Raw genomic sequence first — 26,861 nt, forward strand, 5'->3', positions numbered from 1 at the left:
TCCACTGCTGACCCACACCTCCACAGGAAACACTCAAACACAGTTCTGGCTCAGTCTCTGTGGGGTCTTTGGGTCCTGATGTGCACAAGGTTTGTTTGGGCCCTCCGAGCATCTCTGGCAGGTATGAGATTTGATTCTAAATGCAATTTTGCCCCTCCTACCATCTTGCTGGGGCATCTCCTTTGCCTTTGGATGTGGGGTATCTTTTTTTTGGTGGGATCCAACATCCTCCTGTCGACGGTTATTCAGCAGTGAGTTGTAATTTTGGAGTTCTAGCAGAAGATGAGCGCACGTCCTTCTACTCCGCCATCTGTGAATGTTGGTTTTTACTTCTGTGAGAGAGATGTGTTCCAGATTAATGTACCTTAACAGTATGTCAATAGACCACAAAATTAACAATAAATTGGACTATGCGGAACAAGTGTGGAGTTTCTTACTCCTGAACTCACTTCAGCAGAAAATTCTCCAGGTTATAAAGGGTATATAAAGCCAAGTGCATCCTGGAAACCACAGCATCTGGTCTTGTTTTATGCTTCACCTATCAATCCACTGGGGACAGTGTCTAATGTTGTCTCGCCCCCTGGTAGTCTGTGTTCTAGAGGCACCAGTTTTCAGATTTGCTCCCTGGGGACCTCTTTCAACCATGTCTCATTCTTAAAAACTGAAAGACAGATGGTGAGGGGATATCCAAATGTTGCAGCACTGCTTTTTGAAAAGGTTATTCTTTCTCCAGTAAATTGTCTATGGTCATGAAAATTTCCTCATACTTTTTTTCCCTAAAAATTGAATGGTTTTAGCTCTTACATTTAGGACTATGGGGGTTTCCCTGGTGACTCAGATGGTAAAGAATCTGCCTGCAATGCAGGAGACCTGGGTCCGATCCCTGGGTCAGGAAGATCCCCTAGAGAAGGGAATGGCTATTATCCACTCTAGTTTTCTTGCCTGGAGAGTCCCACGGACAGAGGAGCCTGGCAAGCTACAGTTCATGGGGTTGCAAAGAGTCAGACATGACTCAGCAACTCTCACTTTCACTTAGGCCTATGATCCATTTTGATTTACTATTTGAATGTGGTGTGACATTAGGGTCTAAACTCATCTTTTTCATATGGCTATGCAACTGTCATTTGCCTGGGCTTCTCCTTGTGGGGCTTCTCTTGCTGTGTAGCACAGGTTTTAGGCACACGGGCTTCAGAAGGTGCAGCACGCAGGCTCGTGGCACATGACTTAGTTGCTCCACAGCATGTGGAAAGTTCACTTGTAATTTCTTTGGTCCATGATTTATTTAATAGTGCTTTTTAAATTTTCCAAATATTTGAATACCTCTCAGTTTTTAATTTCTATTGATTTTTAATTTAATTTTACTCTGGTTAAAGAAAACACATTTTGTATTATTTCAATCCTTTTAAATGTATTGAGAATTTTTTATGGCCTTGCATATTGTTTACCCATAGTTCATGAATGCTTGAAAATAATATTTTCTGATTTTACTGGGTAGAGTGTTCTATAGATGTCAGGTCAAGTTGGTTGATAGTATTGTTTAAGTTTTCTAGTGGCCATGGTTCACCTTGCTGAATTCTAGTCCTCTCCCTGATATTGGCTAAGAATTTCTAAATATCCTATTTAATTTCTAAATAACTGTTCAATGCTTTGAAGAATTGTGCTTTCCTTATTCAGTCTTTTTAGTTGTTTTTAGCACAGGATAGTTAACCTGAATTATCTAATTTGAAAATTCTAGAATCCCATTTATCAATTTTTAATACAGGGTTGTCTGTTTTTCTCTTTTGGACTTAGACTAGGTACCATTTCTAATAACATGAGGCAAACTTTTAACAAAAGATTTTACTGATAAAAGAGAGTAGAACTCAAAGCCTTTAAATTCCTAGCAAATTGCCCCCAAATAACAACTCTTTATTCCTAAATCAATTTAAACTAATATTTTTATATATAAAGAATTATAATTCTGTGTAGATAGTTGGCTTCCTACTATTAATGTGTCAAAAGACATTACTGGATAAATCATCATATAAATATCATAAAAATGTAAAAGTTCAATTAACCAGGTTAATAGAGCAAAAATTGTCATAACCTCAAGGAGAAATTGACAAAGCCTCCATCATAAGGAGAACACTTAATATGTTTTGTAATTAATAGATTAGCGGTAAACAGAAAACAATAATATACAGAAGACTTGAATAATACAATAAACAAGCTTTATCTAAGGAACATGCATATATCTCTGTTCCCCCAACAACTGAACAACTCATATTCTTTTCAAATATTGATACCATGATGGAAGAATAAGAACTTGAATAGATTTAGCAATTAACTTAATTACAGATAAGTAAATTAGAAATGAATACCTAAAATTTAAAACATATTTAAAATGCAAAAACTCACATTTCTAAATAACTCACAGGTAAAAAAGATAATATTGAAAATTAGGAAATACAGTTGAATATGACTTAGTGAAACTTGTGAAATGCAATCAAGGATATACTTGGAGGTTCTCATAATCTAAAATACAAAAATTAGGAAATAAATTAATGAACTATGTAACAGAGTAAACCCAAAGAAAGTAGAAGGAAATAACCAAGAGTATTTATACAGGTAGAATTTAAATAGAAAAGAAACTTTAAAAGATCAACAAAGCCAAAAACTCATTTAATATTTACCAACTTCTGGTAATGATCAAGAATTAAATAAATAATGATCAAGAATTAAAAACAGCAGAGGAGGCCAAGAAGCCAGAGGAATAGTTGAACATGGAATACATCTCTCCCCACAAATGCATCAACGATACATATATAGATACAACAGTTCTCACAGCACACCAGCTGAACACTGGCAGGAGTCCCTGACCACTGAAAGGATTATATAGATCCATGCATAACTTGGTAGGACAAAAGAAAGGAGGGAGAAGGGGGAGGAGAGCTAGTGGGATCAGACCTGCACTTGGGAGTGAGGAAGCTGAAGCAGGGAAGAGATTTCTGCATCCAGGAAAATTGGTTAGGACAGAGGGGAAGAATCTGAGGCTGTTGGAGGGTTAAGTAGCTCATCTGTGACAGTATGAATAGAGTGAGAACCACACAGAAATCCGGGCCATGGCCCTACATACCCCGGACAGGTACATGTTTCCACTGATGTGCATGGTGGCTAGGAACTGGGGCGTGAGGATTTGAGAGCAATCTCATGGCAAGACTACTGTTGACTGCAGGGAGACTGCCTGAGGGAAAGGGAGGGAGGAAATCTGCAACAGGGAATGCATTTGGAGGAAAACTGTGTAGTCATGGAAGCAGGGCACTACTGCTGAGTCACACGCAGAGGAGGAGCCACCACTATTGCTTTTCTATCTCCACATGCCAGCATTGGCAGCTGAGCAATAGAGAAGGACCCCAGTATGGGGGTCCTTTGAGAACCTGATGTACCAACCAATAGAGAAGGACCAGCCAGGGCTGCCCTTTGAGTGCCAGCTGCCAGAGGCTAGACAAGATTCCTAATACAGCCATATCTCCCGCGCTCACCTGGCACCACTTGGGTCCCTATGATCCAAGCAGCTGTGCTACCTCCAAGCCCAGTCCTCACTGGGGCAGACACGAGTCCTCCAGGGCAGCCTTGGGAGCAGACTCCTGTGGATGGCCCACATGCAAAGAAGGAGATAAAACCACAGTTGAGCTCCAGGTGTGGAGTGACTAAGGAATACAATCAAAAACCTTTCCATCAGCTGCACAAGCTACAGATTAAATCTACACAGTCAACTAGATAGCTTCTGTATGTGTGGAATATATAAAAGGACAATGAGTGTTCCTACAAAGAAAACACTCTAGCTCTGGCAGCTGTAGACATAGGAGATATGCACATGGGGGTGTATGGCCAGATTAGAATATGAGCTGTTCCTACAGCAGGTCCACAGATTAGACCTCCCCAGCACTGAAGGGCCTTCTGGGAGGCACAGGTGGACAGAGGCTCACAGAAGAGGCAAGAACGCTGACAGCTAAGAGACTAGGAAAACATTTATTATTTTTATGTTTTGATTCATTCTCTTATTGTTTCTGGGTTTTCCCCCTTCTTCTTCTCTGTTGTTGTTCATCTTCTAATTTCTATTAAGCCTTTTGGGATTTTTAAAATCATACTTTTTATTTCTTTTACATATTTCTGCTTCTACTTTGGCCTTCTGCTGTTCTGTGGTGTGGCTTTTCTGTTTGTTTTTACTTGTTTGTTTCTTACGGTTGTTTTTTGCTATAGTTTTTCTTTAATATTTCTCTGTGTGTGTTTTTCTATATACTTCTATTTAACTTTGCTTTTATATTTTCTTCAACATTTTTGTTTGTTTTGTTCTCTGCTTTATTCCTCAGTTGGCACTCTGCTTTGGTTTTGTTTTCTGTTTTGTGTTTTAGTTAGTTTTGTTTTTAATTGCTTGATTTCATTTTTTGTTTCTTTTGTTCACCACGTCACTCTCTTGTACTTTGCTTTCTTAGGTCTCTCACAGTTTCTTTTGTATGGGTGAACGTGTGTTTGTGTATGTGAATGTTCCTTTGTTTTTGTTCGTCTGTTTTTGCTTTTCCCATTTTCCTGTTAAAATTTTTTTGTTTCTTTTTTTTTAAATCTCCTTTATTTCTATGACAAATGGCTTGTGGGGTCTTGGTTCCCTGACCAGAAATTGGGACTGAACCTCTGGGGTTGGAATGTCAAGTCCACGATGCTAGACTGCAAAAGGACTCTAGACCCCAGGGAGTATTAACCAGAGAGAACTCCCATGAAGCTGCTGCTGCTGCTAAGTCACGTCAGTCATGTCCGACTCTGTGCGACCCCATAGATGGCAGCCCACCAGGCTCCTCCATCCCTGGGATTCTCCAGGCAAGAATACCAGAGTGGGTTGCCATTTCCTCCTCCAGTGCATGAAAGTGAAAAGTGAAAGTGAAGTTGCTCAGCCGTGTCCGACTCTTCGTGACCCCATGGGCTGCAGCCTACCAAGCTCCTCCGTCCATGGGGTTTCCAAGACCTGGCACCACCCAAATGCCTGCCACACCCAGAGCTGGACAATTCACCAAAACAACAAGCAAGATAGAAACAAAAACCCAATCATCAGACATCAGGCTGCCCACACATCCCACCACACACCACTCCACACGGCCCTGCCCATCAGAGAAAAAAAACTCACCTCCTCTCACCAGAACAAGGGAGAAGTCCCTCTCAACACAAAGTCTACAGGAGTCACTTGACCAATCTCATCCACCAGGGGCAGAGACCAAAAGGAAGAACTATGACCCTATAGCCTAGGGAAAGAAGATTTCTAATACATTTGTTACTGTTCAGTTGCTCAGCTGTATCCAACTATTTGCAACCCCATGGACTGCAGCATGTCAAATCTCCCTGTCCTTCACTATCTACCAGAGTTTGCTCAAACTTATTTCCATTGAGTTGATGATGCCATCCAATTATCTCATTCTTGCCTCCTTCTTCTCTTGCCCTCAATCTTTCCCAGCATCAGGGTCTTTTCCAGTGACTCAGCTCTTTGCATCATGTGGCCAAAGTATTGGAGCTTCAGCTTCAGCATCAGTCCTTCCAATGAATATTCGGGACTGATTTCCTTTAAGATTGACTGGTTGCATCTCCTTGTTGTCCAAGGGGCTCTCAAGAGTCTTCTCCAACACCACACTTCAAAAGCATCAATTCTTTGCTGCTCAGCTTTTTTTATGGTCCAACTCTCACATCCATATATGACTACTAGAAAAAGCATAGCTTTGACTATATGGACCTTTGTTGGCTAATTAATGTTTCTCTTCTTTTTAATACACTGTCTAGGTTTGTCATAGCTTTTCTTCCAAGGAGCAACTGTCTTAATTTCATGGCTGCCGTCACCATCTGCAGGGATTTTGGAGCCCAAGAAAATAAAGTCTGTCACTGTTTCCATTGTTTCCCCATCTATTTGCCATGAAGTGATGGGATTGGATGCCATGATCTTAGCTTTCTGAATGTTGAGTATTAAGCCAGCTTTTTCACTCTCCTCTTTCACCTTCATCAAGACGCTCTTTAGTTCCTCTTTGCTTTCTGTCATAAGGGTGGTGTCATCTGCATGTCTGAGGTTATTTATATTTCTCCTGGCAATCTTGATTCTAGCTTGTGATTCAGCCAGTAAGTTAGATAAAAGGAAAAGACAGAGAAATATTGTGTAGAGACAGGAACAAAATAAAAATCCACAAGACCATATAAATGAAGAGGAAATAGGCAAACTACCTGAAAAAGAATTCAGAGAAATGATAGTGAAGATGATTCAAAATCTTGAAAATAGAAGGGAAAAAAATGCAAGAATCACTTGATACATTTCACAAAGACTTAGAAGAAATAAGAAAGAGTGACAACCAATACAATTATGGAAATTAAAATTACTCTAGAAGGAATCAATAGCAGGATAACCGAAGCAGAAGAATGGATAAGTGAGCTGGAATTTAGAATGGTGGAAATAACTGCTGAAGAGCAGAATAAAGAAAAAAAAATGAAAATAATTGAGGACAATCTCGGAGCCTTCTGGGACAATATTAAGTACATATTTGATTTAGAGGGGTCCCAGAAGAAGAAAAGAAAAAAAAATGGTCTGGAGAAAATAACTGAAGAAACTGTAGTCAAAAACTTTCCTAACATTAGAAAGGAAATAATGAAGTCCAAGAAGAGCAGAGAGTCCCATACAGGGTAAACCCAAGGAGAAACATGCTGAGACAAATAATAATCAAGATAACAAAAATTAAACACAAGTAAGAAATATTAAAAGAAGCAAGGGAAAAACAACAAGTAACACACAAAGGAATATATATGAGATTAACAGCTAATCTTTCAGCAGAAATTCTGGTCAGAAGGGAGTGGCAGGGTATATTTAAAGTAATGAAAGGGAAAAAATACAACCAAGATTACTCTATCCAATAAGGATCTCATTCAAAATCATGAAGAAATGAAAAGCATTACAGACAACAAAAGTTAAGAGAATTCAGCAACACAAAACCAGCTTTACAACAAATGCTCAAGTGACTTCTCTAGGCAGGAAACATAAGAGGAGGAAAAGACCCCAAACAATTAAGAAAATGCTAATAGAAACATACATATCAATAGTTACTTTAAATTACTTTAAATGTAAATGGGTTAAATATTCCAACAGAAAAACACATTCTGGCTGAATGGATACAAAAACAAGACCCATATACATGCTGTCTACAAGAGATGCACTTCAGACCTAGGGACATATACAGAATGAAACTGAGGATTTAGAAAAATATATTCCACGCAAACTGAAATCAGAAGAAAGGCTGAGTAGCAATTCTCATATCAGACAACATAGACTTTAAAGAATACTACAAGACACCAGGAAGGACACTGCATAATGATTAAGGGATCAATTCAAGAAGATATAACAATTATGAATATATATGCACCCAACATAGGAGCACCTCAATATACAAGGCAAATGCTAGTAACTATGAAAGGGGAAATCAACAGTAACACAGTAAGAGTAGGGGACTTTAACACCCTGCTTACACCAATGGAGAGATCATCAAGACAGAAAGTTAATAAGGAAACACAACCCTTAAATGACACATTAGATCAGATGGACCTGATATCTACAGGACATTCCAACCAAAAGCAGCAGAATACACCTTTTTCTCAATTGCCCATGGAACATTCTCCAGGAAGAATCATATATTGGGTCACAAATGAACTCTTGTTAAATTAGAAAATTGAAATTGTATAAAGCATCTTTTCTGATCACAATGCTATGCAATTAGGCTTTAATTACTGGGAAAAAAATATAAAAACATAAACAACACGTGAAGGCTAAACAATACACAATAACCAAGAGGTCACTGAAAAATCAAAAAGGAAATGAAAAATACCTAGAAACAAACGACAATGAAAACACACTGACCCAAAACCTATGGGATGCAGCAGAAGAGTTCTAAGAGGGAACTTTATAGCAATAAAATCCTTCCTCAAGAACTGAGAAAAACATCAAAGAAACAACTTAACCTTACACCTAAAGTAACTAGAAAAGAAAGAACAAAAAAATGTCAAAGTTAGTAGAAGGAAGGAAATCATAAAGATTAGAACTAAAATAAATGAAAAAGAAAACAATAGCAGAGACCAATAAAACTAAAACCTGATTCCTTGAGAAGATAAACAAAATTGACAAACCATTAGCCAGACTCATCAACTATAAAAGAGGGAAGACTCAAATCAATAAAATTAGAAGTAAAAAAGGAGAAGTTACAGCAGAAAATGCAAAAATACAAAGGACCATAAGAGACTATTATGAGCGTCTATATGCCAATAAAATGGACAACCTAGAAGAAATGGAAATCTACAAACAATAAATGCTGGTGAGAATGTGGAGAAAAGGGAACCCTCTTACACTACTGGTGGGAATGTAAACTGATACAACTATTGTGGAGAACAGTATGGAGATTCCTTAAAAAGCTAGAAATAAATCTACTGAATGACCTAGCAATCCCACTACTGGACCTATACCCTGAGAAAGCCACAAGTCTAAAAGACACATGTACCCTAGTGTTCACTGGAGTGCTATTTACAATAGCCAGGACATGGAAGCAACCTAAATGGCCACTGACAGATGAATGGATAAAGAAGTTGTGGAACATATAGACAAAGGAATATTACTCATCTATAGAAACAAATGCATTTGAATCAGTTCTAGTGATGTAGATGAACTTAGAGCTTGTTATTCAGAATGAAGTAAGTTAGAAAGAGAAAAAAAATATTGTATATTAACACATATATATGGAATCTAGAAAGAGGGTATTGATGAACCTATTTGCAGGGAAGGAATGGAGACTCTAATGTAGAGAACAGACTTATAGATACAGTGCGGGAATGAGAGAGTGAGACAAATGGAGAAAGTAGCATCTACACACACACACACACACACACACACACACACATATACACACACACACTATTATGTAAAACAGATAGGTGGTGAGAAGTTGCTATATAACACAGGGAGCCTAGCCTGTTGCTCTGTGATGACCTAGAGAAGTGGCATGGGGAAGAGGAAGGAGGCTCAAGATGGAGGGGATATATGTATAATTATGACTGATTTGCATTGTTGTATGACAGAAACCAACAGAATATTGTAAAGCAATTTTCCTCTAATTAAAAAATAAATTAAAAGTAAATTTTTTAAAAAGAAAAAAGAGAATAATTCCAGGCACACAGTAGGTGCTCAGTAAACAATTATTGAAAGAACGGATGCAATTACTGTGAGTGACTGAATGAATGAAAAAATTCATCCTATATGTGTGCAATGTGCTACGTGCTAAGTCACTTAAGTCGTGTCCAACTCTTACCGACCCATGGATCATAGCCCACCAGGCTCCTCTGTCCTTGGGACTCTCCAGGCTGTGCACTCCTCCAGGGGTGTGCCCTTGCTTATATCTCTGTATGTCATTACACAATACAACACATAACACAAATAATATCTACACTTGTATATCAATTTATCTTATGTTTTTTGGTTATGAAATGACATTTCACACTGTCAGTCAGTTCAGTTGCTCAGTCATGTCCAACTGATTGTGACCCCATGGAATGCAGCACGCCAGGCTTCCCTCTCCATCACCAATTCCTGGAGCTTCCTCAAACTCATGTCCATCAAGTCGGTGATGCCATCCAACCATCTCATCCTCTGTCATCCCCTTCTCTACCTGCCTTCAATCTTTCCCAGCATATAAAATACCCTTTCCCAGGGTATTTTCAAATGAGTCAGTTCTTTGCATCAGGTGGCCAAAGTATTGGAGATTCAGCTTCAGCATCAGTCCTTCCAATGGATATTCAGTACTAATTTCCCTTAGGATTGACTGGTTTGATCTACCTGCAGTCCAAGGGTCTCTCAAGAGTCTTCTCCAATACCACATTTCAAAAGCATCAATTTTTCAGTGCTCAGCTTTCTTTATGGTCCAACTCTCACATCCACACATGACTACTGGAAAAACCATAGCTTTGACTAGCAAAGGAAATGTCTCTGCTTTTAAATACACTGTCTAGGTTCATCACAGCTTTTCTTTCATGGAACGTCTTTTAATTTCATGGCTGAAGTCACCATCTGCAGGGATTTTGGAGCCCAAGAAAGTAAAGTCTGTCACTGTTTCCATTGTTTGCCCATCTATTTGCCATGAAGTGATGGGACTGGATGCCATGATCTTAGTTTTTTGAATGTTGAGTTTTAAACAAGCTTTTTCACTCTAATCTTTCACTTTCACCAAGAGGCTCTTGAGTTCCTCTTCACATTCTGCCATTAGGGTGGTGTCATCTGCGTATCTGACGTTCTTGATATTTCTCCTGGCAATCTTGATTCCAGCTTGTGCTTCATCCATCCCAGCATTTCACATGATGTATTCTGCATATAAGTTAAATAAGCAGAGTGACAGTATACAGCCCTGACATACTCCTTCCCCAATTTTGAACCAGTCCATTGTTCCATATCCAGTTCTAACTGTTGCTTCTTGACCTGCATACAGCTTTCTCTGGAGACAGGTAAGGTGGTCTGGTTATTCCTATCTCTTGAAGAATTTTCCAGTTTGTTGTGATGCACAGTCAAAGGCTTTAGTGTAGTCAATGAAGCAGATATTTTTCTGGAACTCTTGCTTTTTCAATGATCCAACAGGTGTTGGCAATTTGATCTATGATTTCTCTGCCTTTTCTAAGTCCAACTTAAACATCTGGAAGTTCTCAGTTCATGTACTGTTGAAGCCTAGCTTGGAGAATTTTCAGTGTTACTTTTCAAGGGTGTGAAATGAGTGCAATTGTGTGGTAGAGTTTGAACATTCTTTTGCATTGTCTTTCTTTGGGATTGGAATGAAAACTGACATTTTCCATTTCTGTTGCCACTGCTGAGTTTTCCAAATTTGCTGGCATATTGAATGCAGCACTTTCACAGCATCATCCTTCAGGATTTGAAATAGGTCACCTATTTTATGTATGTTTTCATTTCTCTCGAGTATATATTTAGTAATGAAATTGCTCAGTCATATGGTAACTCTATACTTAACCTTTTAGGGAAATGTCACATTATTTTCCAAAGAGGTCACACCATTTTATACTCCCACCAGCAGTGTATGAGAGTTCCAGTTTTTCTCATCATTTCCAACACTTTTTATTATCTCTTTTCTATTCTAACTATTCTAGTGGGTATGAAGTAAAATCACCTTATAGTTTGACTTGTAATTCCTTGAAGGATAATGAGGTTAAGTATCTTTTCATGTGTTTTTGACCATTTCAATATCTTCATTGGAGAAATATCTTTTCAGATCCTTTGCCCACTTTTATCTATCTGTCTTATATATAAGAGCCTCTTGATGAAAGTGAAACAGGAGAGTGAAAAAAGTGGCAGACTTTTTTTGGGGGGGGGCTCCAAAATCACTGCAGATGGTGACTGCAGCCATGAAATTAAAAGACGCTTACTCCTTGGAAGGAAAGTTATGACCAACCTAGACAGCATATTAAAAAGCAGAGACATTACTTTGCCAACAAAGGTCAGTCTAGTCAAGGCTATGGTTTTTCCAGTAGTCATATGACCTGCCTCTTGAGAAACCTGTATGCAGGTCAGGAAGCAACAGTTAGAACTGGACATGGAACAACAGACTGGTTCCAAATAGGAAAAGGAGTATGTCAAGGCTGTATATTGTCACCCGCCTTATTCAACTTATATGCAGAGTACATCATGAGACGCTGGGCTGGAGGAAGCAGAAGCTGGAATCAAGATTGCCAGGAGAAATATCAATAACCTCAGATATGCAGATGACACCACCCTTATGGTAGAAAGTGAAGAAGAACTAAAGATCCTCTTGATGAAAGTGAAAGAGGAGAGTGAAAAAGTTGGCTTAAAGATCAACATTCAGAAAACTAAAATCATGGCATCCAGTCCCATCACTTCATGGCAAACAGATGGGGAAACAGTGGCTGACTTTATTTTGGGGAGCTCCAAAATCACTGCAGATGGTGATTGCAGCCATGAAATTAAAAGATGCTTACTCCTTGGAAGGAAAGTTATGACCAACCTAGACAGCATATTAAAAAGCAGAGACATTACTTTGCCAACAAAGGTCCGTCTAGTCAAGGCTGTGGTTTTTCCAGTAGTCAAGTATGGATGTGAGAGTTCGACTATAAAGAAAGCTGAGCAAGAAGAATTGATACTTTTGAACTGTGGTGTTGGAGAAGACTCTTGAGAGTCCCTTGGACTGCAAGGAGATCCAACCAGTCCATCCTAAAGGAGATCAGTCCTGAATATTCATTGGAAGGACTCATGATGCTGAAGCTGAAACTCCAATACTTTGGCCACCTGATTCGAAGAGCTGACTCATTTGAGAAGACCCTGATACTGGGAAAGATTGAGGGCAGGAGGAGAAGGGGACTACAGAGGATGAGACGGTTGGATGGCATCACCGACTCAATGGACAGGAGTTTGGGTAAACTATGGGAGTTGGTGATGGACAGGGAGGCCTGGCGTGCTGCGGTTCATGGTGTCACAAAGAGTCGGACACGACTGAGCGACTGAACTGATACTGATGTATGGATGTGAGAGTTGGACTATAAAGAAAGCTGAGTACCAAAGAATTGGTGCTTTTGAACTGTGGTGCTGGAGAAGACTCTTGAGAGTCCCTTGGACTGCAAGGAGATCCAACCAGCATCCTAAAGGAGATCAGTCCTGAGTGTTCATTGGAAGGACTGATGTTGAAGCTGAAACTCCAATACTTTGGCCACCTGATGTGAAGAGCTGACTCATTGGAAAATACCCTGATGCTGGGAAAGATTGAAGGCAGGAGGAGAAGGGGATGACAGATGATTGGATGGCATCAACAACTCAACGGAAATGAGTTTGGGTAAACTCCGGCAGTTGGTGATGGACAGGGAGGCCTAGCGTGCTGTGGTCCATGGGGTTGCAAAGAGTCTGACATGACTGAATGACTGAACTGAACTTATCATATTGAGCTGTAGTAGTGCTTTATATACTCTACCTAGTACACTATCAGATATATGACCTGTAAAATTTCTCTCCCACTCTATGGACTATATTTGTACTTTCTGGATCATGTCCTTTGGTATACACACATTTTAAATTTTGGTGATTCTCAATTTATGCATTTTTTCTTTTGTTGTTTGTGCTTCTTGGGTCATATCCACAAAACCATTGCCTAATCCAAGGTCACAAAGACTAATGTCTATAATTTCTTAGAGTTCTATCATTTTGGCTGTTACATTTAGGTCTTTGATACATTTTGAGTTAATTATTGTACATAGTGAGGTAGGGATCCAACTGTACTCTTTTGTATCTAGTTGTCCCAGCATCATTTGTTGAAAGACTATTTGTTCTCATTGAATTATCTTGGTAAAGTCAATTTTCATGATAGGGAACACTAAGCAAAACAGTTATTCTCTCCTACAAAGTATTTGTAAAATATAACAATTGTATTCAATTGTGTTTTGAGTTTCATCATTAAAATTTGTTTCTTTCTTGCAATATAATTATCTATAACATCCTTGATTTTGCCTCTCGGTCCACAGAACCTAGAATATTTACTATCGAGCCCCTAAAGTTTGCTGACTCCCAGTCATTATACAATGTCTTCCACAGTAAATCTTAGATCAAGTACATTCTGTAGGACACAAATTAGTATGTAACTTTTAAGTCACTATTGAATAACTTAATGGAAATTTCAGAAACCACTCATATCAACACTAGTAAATGCTCAATATGATAAACATGCAGTTCATTACAGCACAGGTATCATCACTACTATTTTGGAGCTTAAGTTGCAGAGCCATATACATTCGGTAGGGGGGTGAGGTGGGGGGGGGAGAGCGGGGCTTCCCAGGTGGCACAGTGGTAAAGAACCCTCCTGCCAATGCAAGAAATGCGGGTTCAACTCTGGGTCAGGAAGACCTCCTGGAGGAAGAAATGGCAACCCATTCCAGCATTCTTGCCTGGAGAATCCCATGGACAGAGGAGCCTGACAGGTTACAATCTTAATAGTCCATAAGGGCTTCCTTGGTGGCTCAGTGGTAAAGAATCTACCTGCCAATCCAGGAGACGACACAAGTCTGATCCCTGGGTTGGGAAGATCCCCTGGGGAAATAAATGGCAACTCACTCCAGTATTTTTGACTGGAAAATTCTATGGACAGAGGAGCCTGGCAAGCTACAGTTCACAGAATTGTAAAGAGTTGGACATGACTGAGTGATTGAGCTCACACACATAAGTTCTAGATCAAGAGGAGGATATTTCATATTGATGTTAGGTTGAGGACTAATATGCAGTTACACTGCTTGGGATAGCCTTTAATCCTATAAACTTTTTGTTGTACTGGGTCCCCAGACCCAGGGAGAGTAGTATTTCTTTTCCTCTGGGAGCAAATTCTTCCCTGGGTTTCATCATACTTGCTATCTCATCTTTTCACTGGTTGTAGGTGGGATCGGATTGCCTCTTAGTCCTATACAAGCACTGTTGTGCTGACCCTAAGAGACCATTTCCTTTCCAGAGGGAGCAGCTTTTTTCAAGATGAGCATGGTTCCTCCTGTGTTTTATATGTGGTTCAACTGTTATCCCAGTCTAGGTTTTCAGCTCACTCCTCAGTATAGTGGTGAGTATCCCACCTTGTCACATGGGAAACCAGAATTCGACTCCCCAACAAGGAGGAGTGCTGAACGTTTTGGGGAGCTTCCCTAGTAGCTCAGCTGGTAAAGAATCTGCCTGCAATGCAGGAGACTCCAGTTCAATTCCTGGGTCTGGAAAATCCGCTGGAGAAAGGATAGTCTACCCACTGCAGTATTTTTGGGCCTTCCTAGTGGCTTAGCTGGTAAAGAACTCGCCTGCAACGTGGAAGACCAGGGTTCAAGGGAATGGCTACCCACTCCAGTATTCCGGCCTGGAGAATTCCATGGACTGTATAGTCCATGGGGTAGCAAAGAGTTGGACACGACTGAGTGATTTTCACTTTCACTTTTCAGGTTTTCAGAGTCTCTCTAGTTTCAGCCCCTTCATTACTAGGAAACTTTGTTAAGCATAACATAAAATATAGTCATATTATAATTACAATTATAAAACTATATAGTAAATTATTAAGTATAACATATTTAATGAAGAAAACCCTTTAAAATACGTTAATTCTGGTGTGGTAAATGTGATTTCTGTGGGTGAAGGAAGAAATAACTGGGGGAAGTAGGTGAGGCAGCAGAGAGCAGTACAGCAGAGAGCAGTACAAAGCTACCACAGCAAACAGTATTACAAGTTACCATATGGAGCAAACTAATCTCTCTACCAGTCAAGAGTCCCAACAAGACATAAAAAGGCCATCAGCACCTTGTTTGGTGTATATCATACAACTTTTTTTAATCTTTCATACCAGGACTTCCTAAGTACTAACTACAGGGTAGAGAGAAAGTTATTTTCATCCTGCATGCCTTCTGACAAGGTTTATTCTCACTTATTCTTCCAATCCTCTTTAAAGATCTTTCCTATAAGATGGAAGAGCAAGGGTTGGGATAGGGAACAGGAGAAGGAATTCACTAGAGGACACAGGACATAGATTTTTTAAAAAAAGTGAGAAAGCTTCTTTCATTAAGTTGCATTAATTGCTGGGGACTCAATGCAGGAAATTCTTGGTACAATAATGGTGAAAATTACTCAACAGAAACATAGACAGGTGAGGCAGTTTTCTTTGGCTTAGGATATTTCAATGATATAAATGAAAATATTCTGTCAACTAATCTGGTCCATACCTACATATCTACATATCTCTATGTCTATGTTTTTCACAGATATATAAAAGTAGGATCCAGAAAGAGTATCAGACTTTGCCAAGTTCACAACAGTGAGTGGTACAACCAGCTCTATTAACTCAAGTCTTTTGATTCTGAAGTCAGTGTTTCTTCTACATCTTAGAATTGCGTTTGAAACCAAAACATCTTCATAATGTTTTTCTGTAGATTCACTTGTAAACCCTACCACTTTCCCATATGGGCCATAATAGCCTTCATTTGTAAAATTTCTGTTCTGCTTTCACTTGTCCTCATTAGGTGTGGCCTTGCAGAGTATAAGTCAACTCTATACCAACTTTGCTTTTCTATTAGCTGTGAATTTTGAAATAAATTCAGACTTCTATATTATTTTCTCCTGGTTGCTTTCATCATATTAAGTTAGGCACAACATTCATCTCTTTGGCCTTAAACTGCCTCATGATAGGTTCCTTCATGGTTCATCCACAGTTTAATGCGACATCATGCAGACACATACAAACACACAGGTCCTGAACAGACACAAACGTTTACCTTATTTTAAAAAACTATGCTTAAAATTTACGTATAATAAATTTGCATTTTCTTAATGTCGAGTTTCATTGAGTTTTAACATTTTCACACTATAGATCTGTGCAAGTACTAGAAACAGGATATATAACAATTCTATCCACCATAAAACTCTCTTGTGCTATTCTTTTATAGTCAAACTTTCTCCTTATCTTATCTGTGGTCCCTAGCAACCACAGATTTAGTCTCTAGTTTTTGCTTTTTACGTAGAGGCATATAAATGAAATCAAAGCATATAAGCTTTGTGTCAGGCTTCTCTCACATAGTATAATGTCCTTGACATTCTTCAATGTAGAAGGTATCAACAGTTCATATTTTTTATTGCTAAGTGATAGTCTAATATATGCTACTGCAGAAGAGTGGAGAAATAGCTTAGGAAAGAATGAAGGGATGGAGCCAAAGCAAAAACACCACCCAGCTGTGGATGACTGGTGATGGAAGTACAGTCAGATGCTGTAAAGAGCAATACTGCACAGGAACATGGAATGTTAGGTCCATGAATCAAGGTAAATTGGAAGTGTTCAAACAGGAGATGGCAAGAGTGAACATTGACATTTTAGAATCAGTGAACTAAAAGGACCAGAATGAGTGAATTTAACTCAGATGACCATTATATCTACTACTGTGGGCAAGAAACCCTTAGAAGAAATGGAGTAGCCCTCATGGTCAACAAAACAGTCTGAAATGCACTACTTGGATGCAATCTCAAAATTGACAGAATGATCTCTGTTCATTTCCAAGGCAAACAATTCAATACCACAGTATTCCAAGTCTATGCCCCAACCACTAATGCTGAAGGAGCTGAAGCTGAATGGTTCTATGAAGACCTTCCTACAAGACCTTCTAGAACTAACACCCAAAAAAGATGTCCTTTTCATTGCAGGGGACTGGAATGCAAAAGTAGGAAGTCAAGAGATACCTGGAGTAACAGGCAAGTTTGGCTTTGGAGTACAAAATGAAGCAGGGCAAAGTCTAACAGTTTTACCAAGAGAACACACTGGTCATAGCAAACACCCTCTTCCAACAACACAAGAGAAGACTCTACAATGGACATCACCAGATGGTCAATACCAAAATCAGATTGATTATATTCTTTGCAGCCAAAGATGGAGAAGCTCTACACAGTCAGCAAAAACAAGACCGGGAGCTGACTGTGGCTCAGATCATGAACTTCTTATTGCCAAATTCAGACTTAAATTGAAGAAAGTAGGGAAAACCACTACTTTTTAGGGAGAACTGAATAGGGAGACCATTCAGGTATGATCTAAATCAAATCCCTTACGATTATACAGTGGAAGTGACAAATAGATTCAAGGGATTAGATCTGATAGACAGAGTGCCTGAAGAACTACAGACAGAGGTTTGTAACATTGTACAGGACGCTGTGATCAAAACCATCCCCAAGAAAAAGAAATGCAAAAAGGCAAAATGGCTGTCTGAGGAGGCCTTACAAATAGCTGAGAAGGGAAGCAAAAGGCAAAGAGAAAAGGAAAGCTATATCCATCTGAATGCAGAGTTCCAAAGAATAGCAAGGAGAGATAAGAAAGCCTTCCTCAGTGATCAATGAAAAGAAATAGAGGAAAACAATAGAATGGGAAAGACTAGAGATCTCTTCAAGAACACAGAGACCAAGGGAATATTTCAGGCAAAGATGGGCACAACAAAAGACAGAAACGGTATGGACCTAACAGAAACAGAAGATATTGAGAAGAGTTGGGAAGAATACACAGAAGAACTATACAAAAAAGATCTTCACGACCCAGATAACCACAATAGTGTGATTACTCACCTGGAGCCAGACATCCTGGAGTGCAAGGTCAAGTGGGCCCTAGGAAGCATCACTACAAACAAAGCTAGTGGAGGTGATGGAATTCCAGTTGAGCTATTTCAAATCCTAAAAGATGATGCTGTGAAAGTACTGCACTCAATATGACAGAAAATTTGGAAAACGCAGCAATGGCCATAGGACTGGAAAAGGTCAGTTTCATTCCAATCCCAAAGAAAGGTAACACCAAAGAATGTTAAAACTACTGCACAATCGCACTCATATCACATGCTAGAAAAGTAATGCTCAAAATTCTCCAAGACAGGCTTCAACAGTTCTCTGGCTTCAACCGAGAAATTCCAGATGTTCAGGTTGGATTTAGGAAAGGCAGAGGAACCAGAGATCAAATTGCCAACAGCTGATGGATCACAGAACAAGGAAGAGAATTCCAGAAAAACATCTACTTCTGCGTTATTGACTATGCCAAAGCTCTTGACTGTTTGGATCACAACAAACTGTGGAAAATTCTTAAAGAGATGGGAATACCAGAGCACCTTACCCGTCTCCTGAGAAACCTGTATGCACATCAAGAAGCAACAGTTAGAACCGGACATGAAACAATGGACTGGTTCCAAATTGGGAAAGGAGTACTTCAAGGGTGTATATTGTCACCCTGCTTATTTAACTTATATGCAGAGTATATCATGCGAAATGCCAGGCTGGATGAAGCACAAGCTGGAATCACGACTACTGGGAGAAATATCAATAACCTCGGATATGCAGATGACACTACTCTTATGGCAGAAAACGAAGAGGAATTAAAGAGCCTCGTGATGAAGGTGAAAGAGGAAAGTGAAAAACTGGCTTAAAACTCCACATTCAAAAAACTAAGATCATGGCATCCGGTCCCATCACTTCATGGCAAATAGATGGGGAATCAGTGGAAACAGTGACAGACTTTATTTTTTGGGCTCCAAAATCACTGCAGATGGTGACTGTAGCCATGAAATTAAGACGCTTGCTCCTTGGAAGAAAAGCTATGACAAACTTAGATAGCATATTAAAAAGCAGAAACATTCCTTTGCCGACAAAGGTCTGTCTAGTCAAAGCTACGGTTTTTCCAGTAGTGATGTATGAATGTGAGAGTTGGACTATAATGAAAGCTGAGTGCTGAAGAATTGATGCTTTTGAACTGTGGTGTTGGAGAAGACTCTTGAGAGTCCCTTGGAGAGCAAGAAGATCAAACCAGTCAATCCTAAAGGAAATCAGTCCTGAATATCCATTGGAAGGACTGATGCTGAAGCTGAAGCTCCAATACTTTGGTCACCTGATGGGAAGAGCCAACTCACTGAAAAAGACCCTGAAGCTGGGAAAGATTGAAGGCAGGAGGAGAAGGGGATGACAGAGGATGAGATGGTTGGATGGCATCACTCACTTGATGGACATGAGTTTGAGGAAGCTCCAGGAATTGGTGATGGAGAGGGAAGCCTGGTGTGGTGCAGTCCATGCTGTTGAAAAGAGTCAGACACGACTGAGCAACTGAGCTGACCTGATTCTAATATATGGATGTACCACCATCAGTTTAACCAGTCTATTTCTGGACTCACTTTCTGTCCCATTATATTTATTCCTTCACCAATATCACTGTCTTTATTATTATAGCTTAAAGTTGAGTATTTTGAGTCCTTCAACTTTATTCTGCTTTTTCAAAACTGTTTTGGCTACCCTACTTCCTTTGCTTCTCCACCTAAATTTTAGAATCAGCTTTTCTAGCTACAGAAAAAATCCTAATGAAATTTTTACTGGAATTGTGTTAAATCTGTAGAATAAATTGATGAAAATTGCCATACTAGCTATATTGTCTTCTCACTTGTAAACATATGTTTCCTTAATTCATCTTTTTTATGCCATTCATTAACATTTTGTAATTTGCAGCATGGTGCTTCTCTGATGGCTCAGAGGGTAAAGAATCTGCCTGCGATGCAGGAGACCTGGGTTTGACCCTGGGTCAGGAAGATGCCCTGGAGAAGGGAATGGCTAGGAGCCTGGTGGGCTTTTTTTGCAGTATAGAGATCCTACACATTTGCACATTTGTAGCTATGTATTTCTTTACTGTCCACTTCCTTTTTACTTTTCAGAGTACAGCAAATGGTGTATATTGCTTAAATTTATTTTCTAATTGTTCTTTCATTGTTGTTTAGTCATGTGTGACTCTTTTGCAACCCAATGGACTCTGACTTGCAAGGCCCTTCTGTCCACAGGATTTCCCATTAAACAATACTGGAGTGGGTAGCCATTTCTTTCTCCAGGGTATATTCTAGACCCAGGGATCAAATCTGTCTCCTGTATTGTCAAGCAGATTCTTTATCACTGAGCCACCAGGGAAGTCTGATTGTTCACTGCTAGTACACAAATGCAGAAACTTTTGCATGTTAATCTAGTATCTTCTGACCTTATTAAACTCACTAGTTCTAAGTGCTTTTTTTTTGTTGATTCCTTGGGTTTTTCTAAGAGGACAATCATGTCATCTTTAAACAGAGGCCATTTAATTTCTTCCTTTATAAACTGTACTTTTTTTTTTTTTTGGCTGATTGCATTAGCAAGGATTGGTTAGGAGTGTTCAAGGTGAACATCATGACTTGTCCCTGACCTTAACATCATTCAGCTGATCACCATTAAGCAGGATGTTAGTTGTGGGGTTTTGGTAGATGCCCTTTATTAGGTTAATTTCTCTTTTATGATTTTCTTAGTTTTTATCATAAATACTGTCAAAATCTTTTCTGCATCAACTGATATGATCATGTCTTTGCCCCTTTCTAGTTCAGTTTGGATCTGTGTCAGTCTGTCTTCAGTTTGTGGACTCTTTTCTCTGTCATCTCTATTCTGCTGCTAAGTATGTTCAGTGATTTTTGTTTTCATATATTTTGTGACTGTATTTTTTAGTTTTAAAATTTCCATTTCGTTCCTTCTAATGTATTCAACTTTTAAGTTTCCATTCAAGAATGGTCACATTTTTTGAAACACTGTTATAATGCCTGCTTTTATAATTCCAAATTTGTGTCATCTTGGGGTGGTGCCTTTTGTCTTCTTCCTTATCAACTGTTGAGATTTTCCTGATTTTTACACTTTGTGCAATTCTACCTTATGAGATTCTGGATTGAGATTAGGGGTGAGTCTGGGATTATATACACAACCTTATGAAATTACTTTCCTGAGTTTCCTTTTCTGTCACCAGCCTGACACATTCCAGCTTCCAGGGCCCACCCACTCTTCTTCTGGTCTTTTGATTAAAATACCAGGGCTTTAGGTTCTCCTCTCTGCTACACACCTACTGGATATACCTACCTCCAGGTCCAAGCAGCAAAAAGTGAGAGATGAAAAGCAATGAGGATTCTTCCAACAGTTCTCTGACCAGAGACAAAGGTTGTCCTCTCTGAGAGGTTTAGATGTCTGCTCAATCACCAGTGTCCTCATCACAGAAATGCCTGAGAGTAACAGACTGGTCTTATATCAAAATCTTGTTTCCTTCCCAAATCTGGCTGCTATCGTCATTACTTTTCAGGATCCTCAGGCCACTGTTCCATGCATTCTCTAGGATTTTTAGTCATATTTATTAGGAGATATAAGGTATGTGTTTATTTTATAAGAGGAACCAGAACAAACAATGGTTATTTCCAATGATCACATCCATATAGGATAAACTCTCAAACTGGAAATTTATGAGTAAAGGAAGAATACTGACTGGATGTTTCATATGCATCACTTTTCCAATCAAATTTTTGCTTCAATTTTTTATTAAAAAATGTTAACATAGACAAGTTTACAGAATGACCAATGAACATACTATATCTTCCTCAAAGATTCAACAACAGCTGACTAATTTTTTGCACATTTATTTAAAAATATGCTACAAACATCATGATTCTTCAAATTTGAAAACTTTGGCATGCATTTCCTAAGAAGAAGGGTACTGTCCTTCATACTTCAACAAAATCATCAATATCATACCTCTAGGAAAAATTAAACATACCACATTACCTAATACCCATTCTATCCTTGTATTTCCCCATGTCCCCCTAAATGTCTTACAGTTGTTTTGATTTTCTGAACCAGATGCCAAATAAGAATCACACCTTGCATTTGGTTATATCTCAAGTTTCTCAATCTAGACGACTCCACTCCTTGTTTTATTATATTGGTTTCTTGAAAAGTCCAGACAAGCTATCTTGTACAATAATTCAAACTCTAGACTTGTCTAATTCTTCAGTATGTAATTCAGTTTGTTCCTCTATTCCTTGTATTTCTTATAAACAGGAAGCTAAGTCTAGATACGAGATTTAATTAATTTCCTTTTTTTTTTTTGGCAAGACTACATCACAGGATGATCATGTGTACTTTATACTGCATCTCATCAGGAGTCACATGTCAGCTTGTTCCATTGGTAGAGAAACTCCGTTTAACAGCCAGATCTCTCCATTATAAAGGCATATCTTTCCTCTGTAATTGGTATCTGTGATCTTGACACCATTGAAATAATGTTTGTTGACTTTTTCTCCACATAATAGGGTTTTCCCAACCATTGAACGTGCCTAATTACATTAAGGGTTGTAAAATGGTGATTTTTCTAAATCTATTGCTCCACGTACAATGAAAAGATGACATTCTCCAAATAAGTATATAAAGAGCTTTTCTATTTTTTTCTATTTTTTCATTATAGGATCATTTTATTTAGCATGTTGTAAACAATTACTGTGATTATTCTTTTTGATGTTCAAATTGTCCTAAATTTGACCAGTGGGAGCTCCTTTAGATTGGCCCTCACATCCTTCTGACATTATCCCATTTTTAGTTTTTGAGTTCTTTTTTTTGTTTCACAAAAAAAGTATTCCAGGCATATCTTATATTTTCCCTGTTCCAAACATATGGAATCAGCCATTTCTCCAAGGGGCCCTACTTCCTTTTAGTGAGGAATAGCATTTAGAGACCAAAATCTGCATAATGTGTGGATACTGCTATTGGGTAATCAAATGTGTTTTTATCTGGAATATCTTGCAAATGGCTCTGTATGATGTTAAAAACTGAGGTTTAAAAGCTTCATTTTCCTTATGTGCTAAGTTGCTTCCGTCATGTCTGACTCTTTGCGACCCTATGGACTGTAACCCACCAGGCTCCTTTGTCTGTCAGATTCTCCAGGCAAGAATACTGGAGTGGGTTGCCATGCCCTTCTCCAAGAAATCTTCCCAAGCCAGGGATCAAACCCAGGGAACATCTCTTAGGTCTCCTGAATGGGCAGGCAGGTTCTTTACCACTAGTGCCTCCTGGGAAGCCCCATTTTTCTTATAAACATATCTGAATATGTAAGAAACACCCTCCACCCCACTTCACTTTCTTTGACCATGACACCCAGCTTGAAGGATCTTAGTTCCCTGACCAGGGAAGGAACCTGGGCCCCAGCAGTGAAAGCACCACGTTCTAAAAAACTTGACCAGCAGGGAATCCCCAAGAAAACACTTTCTAATGAGCTAAGACAAGTCAAATGCTGAATGCTTGAGTTTAATTCTAAACTCAAGATAGAGTTTAGATGTCTCAGAAGGTTCTAGCTAATTTTCATATTAATAGAACAGTTTTTTTGAATGATACCCATTGTGAAAGTAAATATAAAACTGAAGGAAGTAGGCCCAGGGGAAAATGAAATCTTTCTGCAAAACATGGAACATGTTTGGATAACCAGTTTATACCAATAATTAGAACGTTTAATAATAAAATACTTAGATATCACTTTACATAAAAGAAGTCCTAAAAGATGTATAACAAAAATAAACAAAAAGGCAATTTTATATGTGAAACCCCCAAATGTAATTCACTATCTGGACTATAGCTAGGTTTTAGGATTTAAGTACAGTTACTATAAAAGCAGGTATAATTAGGGACTGATAAGAAAAAAGCAAAACATGACTAAGTCAATTATTAAGATTAAAATTGAGGGAACTTATCAAACATAAAAATAAAACTGATTAAATTAATGCAATTGTGCCTAACCAGTTTACAAAACAAATAGCTTTGGGACTTGGACTCTTGGGGCCTGAGGTTGTAAATTAACCTATAATTATTACAGAAAACCAGAGCTGAAGATCTAGATTCTGGTCTTAATTGTACTCAAAAAGCTCAGTTTCTTCATTAGTTAAAATGAAAGGCTATAACTAACTAAATTAAAATCTCTCCTGATTTTAATGAGCTACCAGGTATATAATCAGAGTCTGGAAATATATCCCTTTTGCAACATACAAGAAAGTATTTGCATGATAGTCTCTCCACTTGCTTCAGTTTACACCAACTTCTCTAAGATTCTGTTCAGCAATGTAGAATCATACCAAACTAAGAAATAATGTAAGAAAAGAAAAGGAAGAGATACCATTGGACAAAATTTTAATTTTCAAAACTAAATTCTAAATTAATAAAACCACATTTTTAATCATCAAAGAATTTTGAAAAAATATAGTCCAAAACTCTCTCTGTGTGTATATATACACATGAATACATACACACATTTATGTCTATCACTGGTGGCTCAGGGTACAGTAAAGAATCTGCTTGCAAAGCAAGAGACCCAGGTTTGACCCCTGGATCAGGAAGATCCTCTGGAGAAGGGAATGGCTACCCACTCCGGTATTCTTGCCTGGAGAATGGACAGAGGGGCCTGGCGAGCTACAGTCCACAGGGTCACAAAGAGTCAGACATGACTGAGCAACTAACACACATATACATACATGTATATTTATAAATATAAATTACTGGTGAGGCAGTTCATGAAAAGTGAGCTTAATTATTTCCATGTGAAAATCTAAATTTAAAGAATTCCTTATCTTTAGCTTCTCTTTATGAAAGAGAGCATGTCCTATATCTATCGGCCATTTTAGAAAATAAGGCCCCACACTTATTCATGTTATTAATAACTCAGTGACTGCCTTTAAAAGAAAGTTCATATTGAAGCTTACTGTTAGAAAGGCAACAAAGTCTAATGAAAGAAATAAAACTTATATTCCATTGTTTTCATTTTTTTTAAGTTAGGTCTTTTACAATTTTCTGTGAATTTAAAATTTTTATGTTTTTAGAAACCTTAAATTTACTGGTTCTTATAAAATTTGACAAGTCAGTGCTCTTAATATTCATTGGTCAATTTTATCATTACTTAGTGATAACTAGCATATTTTCTCTAAGAGAAGTAAAAAAAAAAGACTTGATCTATCAGAAGTTTGTGCCCTATTTATTATTCTGATTATTCTCCAATGAGAACCCTTAAATTATTTCAGAGATGAATTAAACCTCATAGGCCTTATCTCCTCTAAGAAATCTCTGATCCCATATTCTTTCCATTTATAGAGTTTTTCTTTATTGTGAACTTTTTTGTGTCTACAAAGGTTTGATCTGTAACTGTAGGCTTTCCCACATTCCATACATTTATAGAGTTTCTCTCCAGTATGGATTCTCTCATGTTCAGTTAGGAATGAATACTGGCTGAAAGCTTTTCCACACTGATTACACTGATATGGTTTCTCTCCAGTATGGATTCTCTGATGCCTATAAAGGTTAGATTTGCAACCAAAGGCTTTCCCACATTCTCCACACATGTAAAGTTTTTCTCCAGTATGAATTTTCCGATGTTCATTAAAGGATGAATACTGGTTGAAGGCTCTCCCACATTCATTACATTGATATGGTTTTTGTCCAGTATGAATCCGCTGATGTTCAATAAAGGTTGAGATGCGAGTGAAATTTCTCCCACATTCCAAGCATTTACACAGTTGTTCTCCAGTATGAAGCCTCTGATGTTCAGCCAGGGATGTAAACTGGCTGTAACTTTTCCCACAGTCACTACATTTATAGGGTTTCTCACCTGTGTGGATTTGTTGGTGTCTATGAAGCTTTGCTCTACAATTGAAGGCCTTCTCACATTCTCCACATTTATAGAGTTTTTCTCCAGTATGAATTCTCTGATGTACAGTGAGGGTTGAACACTGGCTAAAAGCTTTACCACATTCCTTACACTGATAGGGTTTCTCTCCAGTATGCACTCTCAAATGTTTGATAAGGGTTGAACTGCTACTAAATGCTTTCTCACATTGATTACATTTGTAAGGTTTCTCTCCAGTATGAATTCTCTGATGGGCAAGAAGTGATGATCTGTGGCTGAAGGTGTTCCCACACTCATTACATTTGTAAGGTTTCTCACCAGTATGAATTCTCTGGTGTTCAAGAAGAGGAAGACTCTGATTGAAGATTTTTTCACATTCATTGTAAATATGAGGTTTTTCTCCTGGGTAAATCTGGTAACATCTCATTAGATCAAAATTCTGTTTAAAATCTCTCCCAAATGTATAATATATACTGGGTATTCTTTCCATAGGAACATTTTGTTGTCTAATAAGAACTGTATTTATAAATAAGCCTTTCCCTAATTCAAGACTTGTCTGGTTTCCAGCTCCACTGATGGTTTTCTTCTGTGAGGCTACCATTTGCCTGAGAGTTTTTTTCTGTCGCTCTTGTTGTGTCCTGCCCTCAAATTCCAAAGCTTCTCCACATTTGATGTCCAACTTAATGGAGTTTTTCATTATTATTCCTTGAGATGTTTCTCCTGTAGAAATGTCCTGTTTGTGAAGCAATGCTTCTATTTCAGGCCATGTTTTGAAACCTGGAATAAATCAGAACAGTGGCTCCTCTGCTAGAAGAGAGTTTG

General features: G+C 38.5%; 1 protein-coding gene across 10 annotated transcripts in view; it reads right to left on the reverse strand.

The window, feature by feature from the left end:
• Positions 1-26,861, reverse strand: part of LOC145509266 (zinc finger protein 354C-like) — an 89,890-nt gene that overhangs the window by 19,692 nt on the left and 43,337 nt on the right. For 4 of the 10 annotated variants that reach the window (XM_081497773.1, XM_081497765.1, XM_081497766.1 and 1 more), the window contains exon 5: positions 3,522-3,626. In XM_081497773.1, coding sequence (XP_081353899.1) covers positions 3,522-3,626 — 105 coding nt within the window. Of the gene's footprint in view, positions 1-2,116; positions 2,515-3,115; positions 3,224-3,521; positions 3,627-21,472; positions 21,613-26,861 lie in introns of those variants that run through there. The other 6 variants (XR_014055964.1, XM_081497768.1, XM_081497767.1 and 3 more) reach the window with 6 other exon arrangements.

The sequence above is a fragment of the Giraffa tippelskirchi genome, chromosome 6 (genome assembly GCF_054371585.1).
Source record: "Giraffa tippelskirchi isolate mGirTip1 chromosome 6, T2T-mGirTip1v1.2.pri, whole genome shotgun sequence".
Classification (NCBI taxonomy): domain Eukaryota; kingdom Metazoa; phylum Chordata; class Mammalia; order Artiodactyla; family Giraffidae; genus Giraffa; species Giraffa tippelskirchi.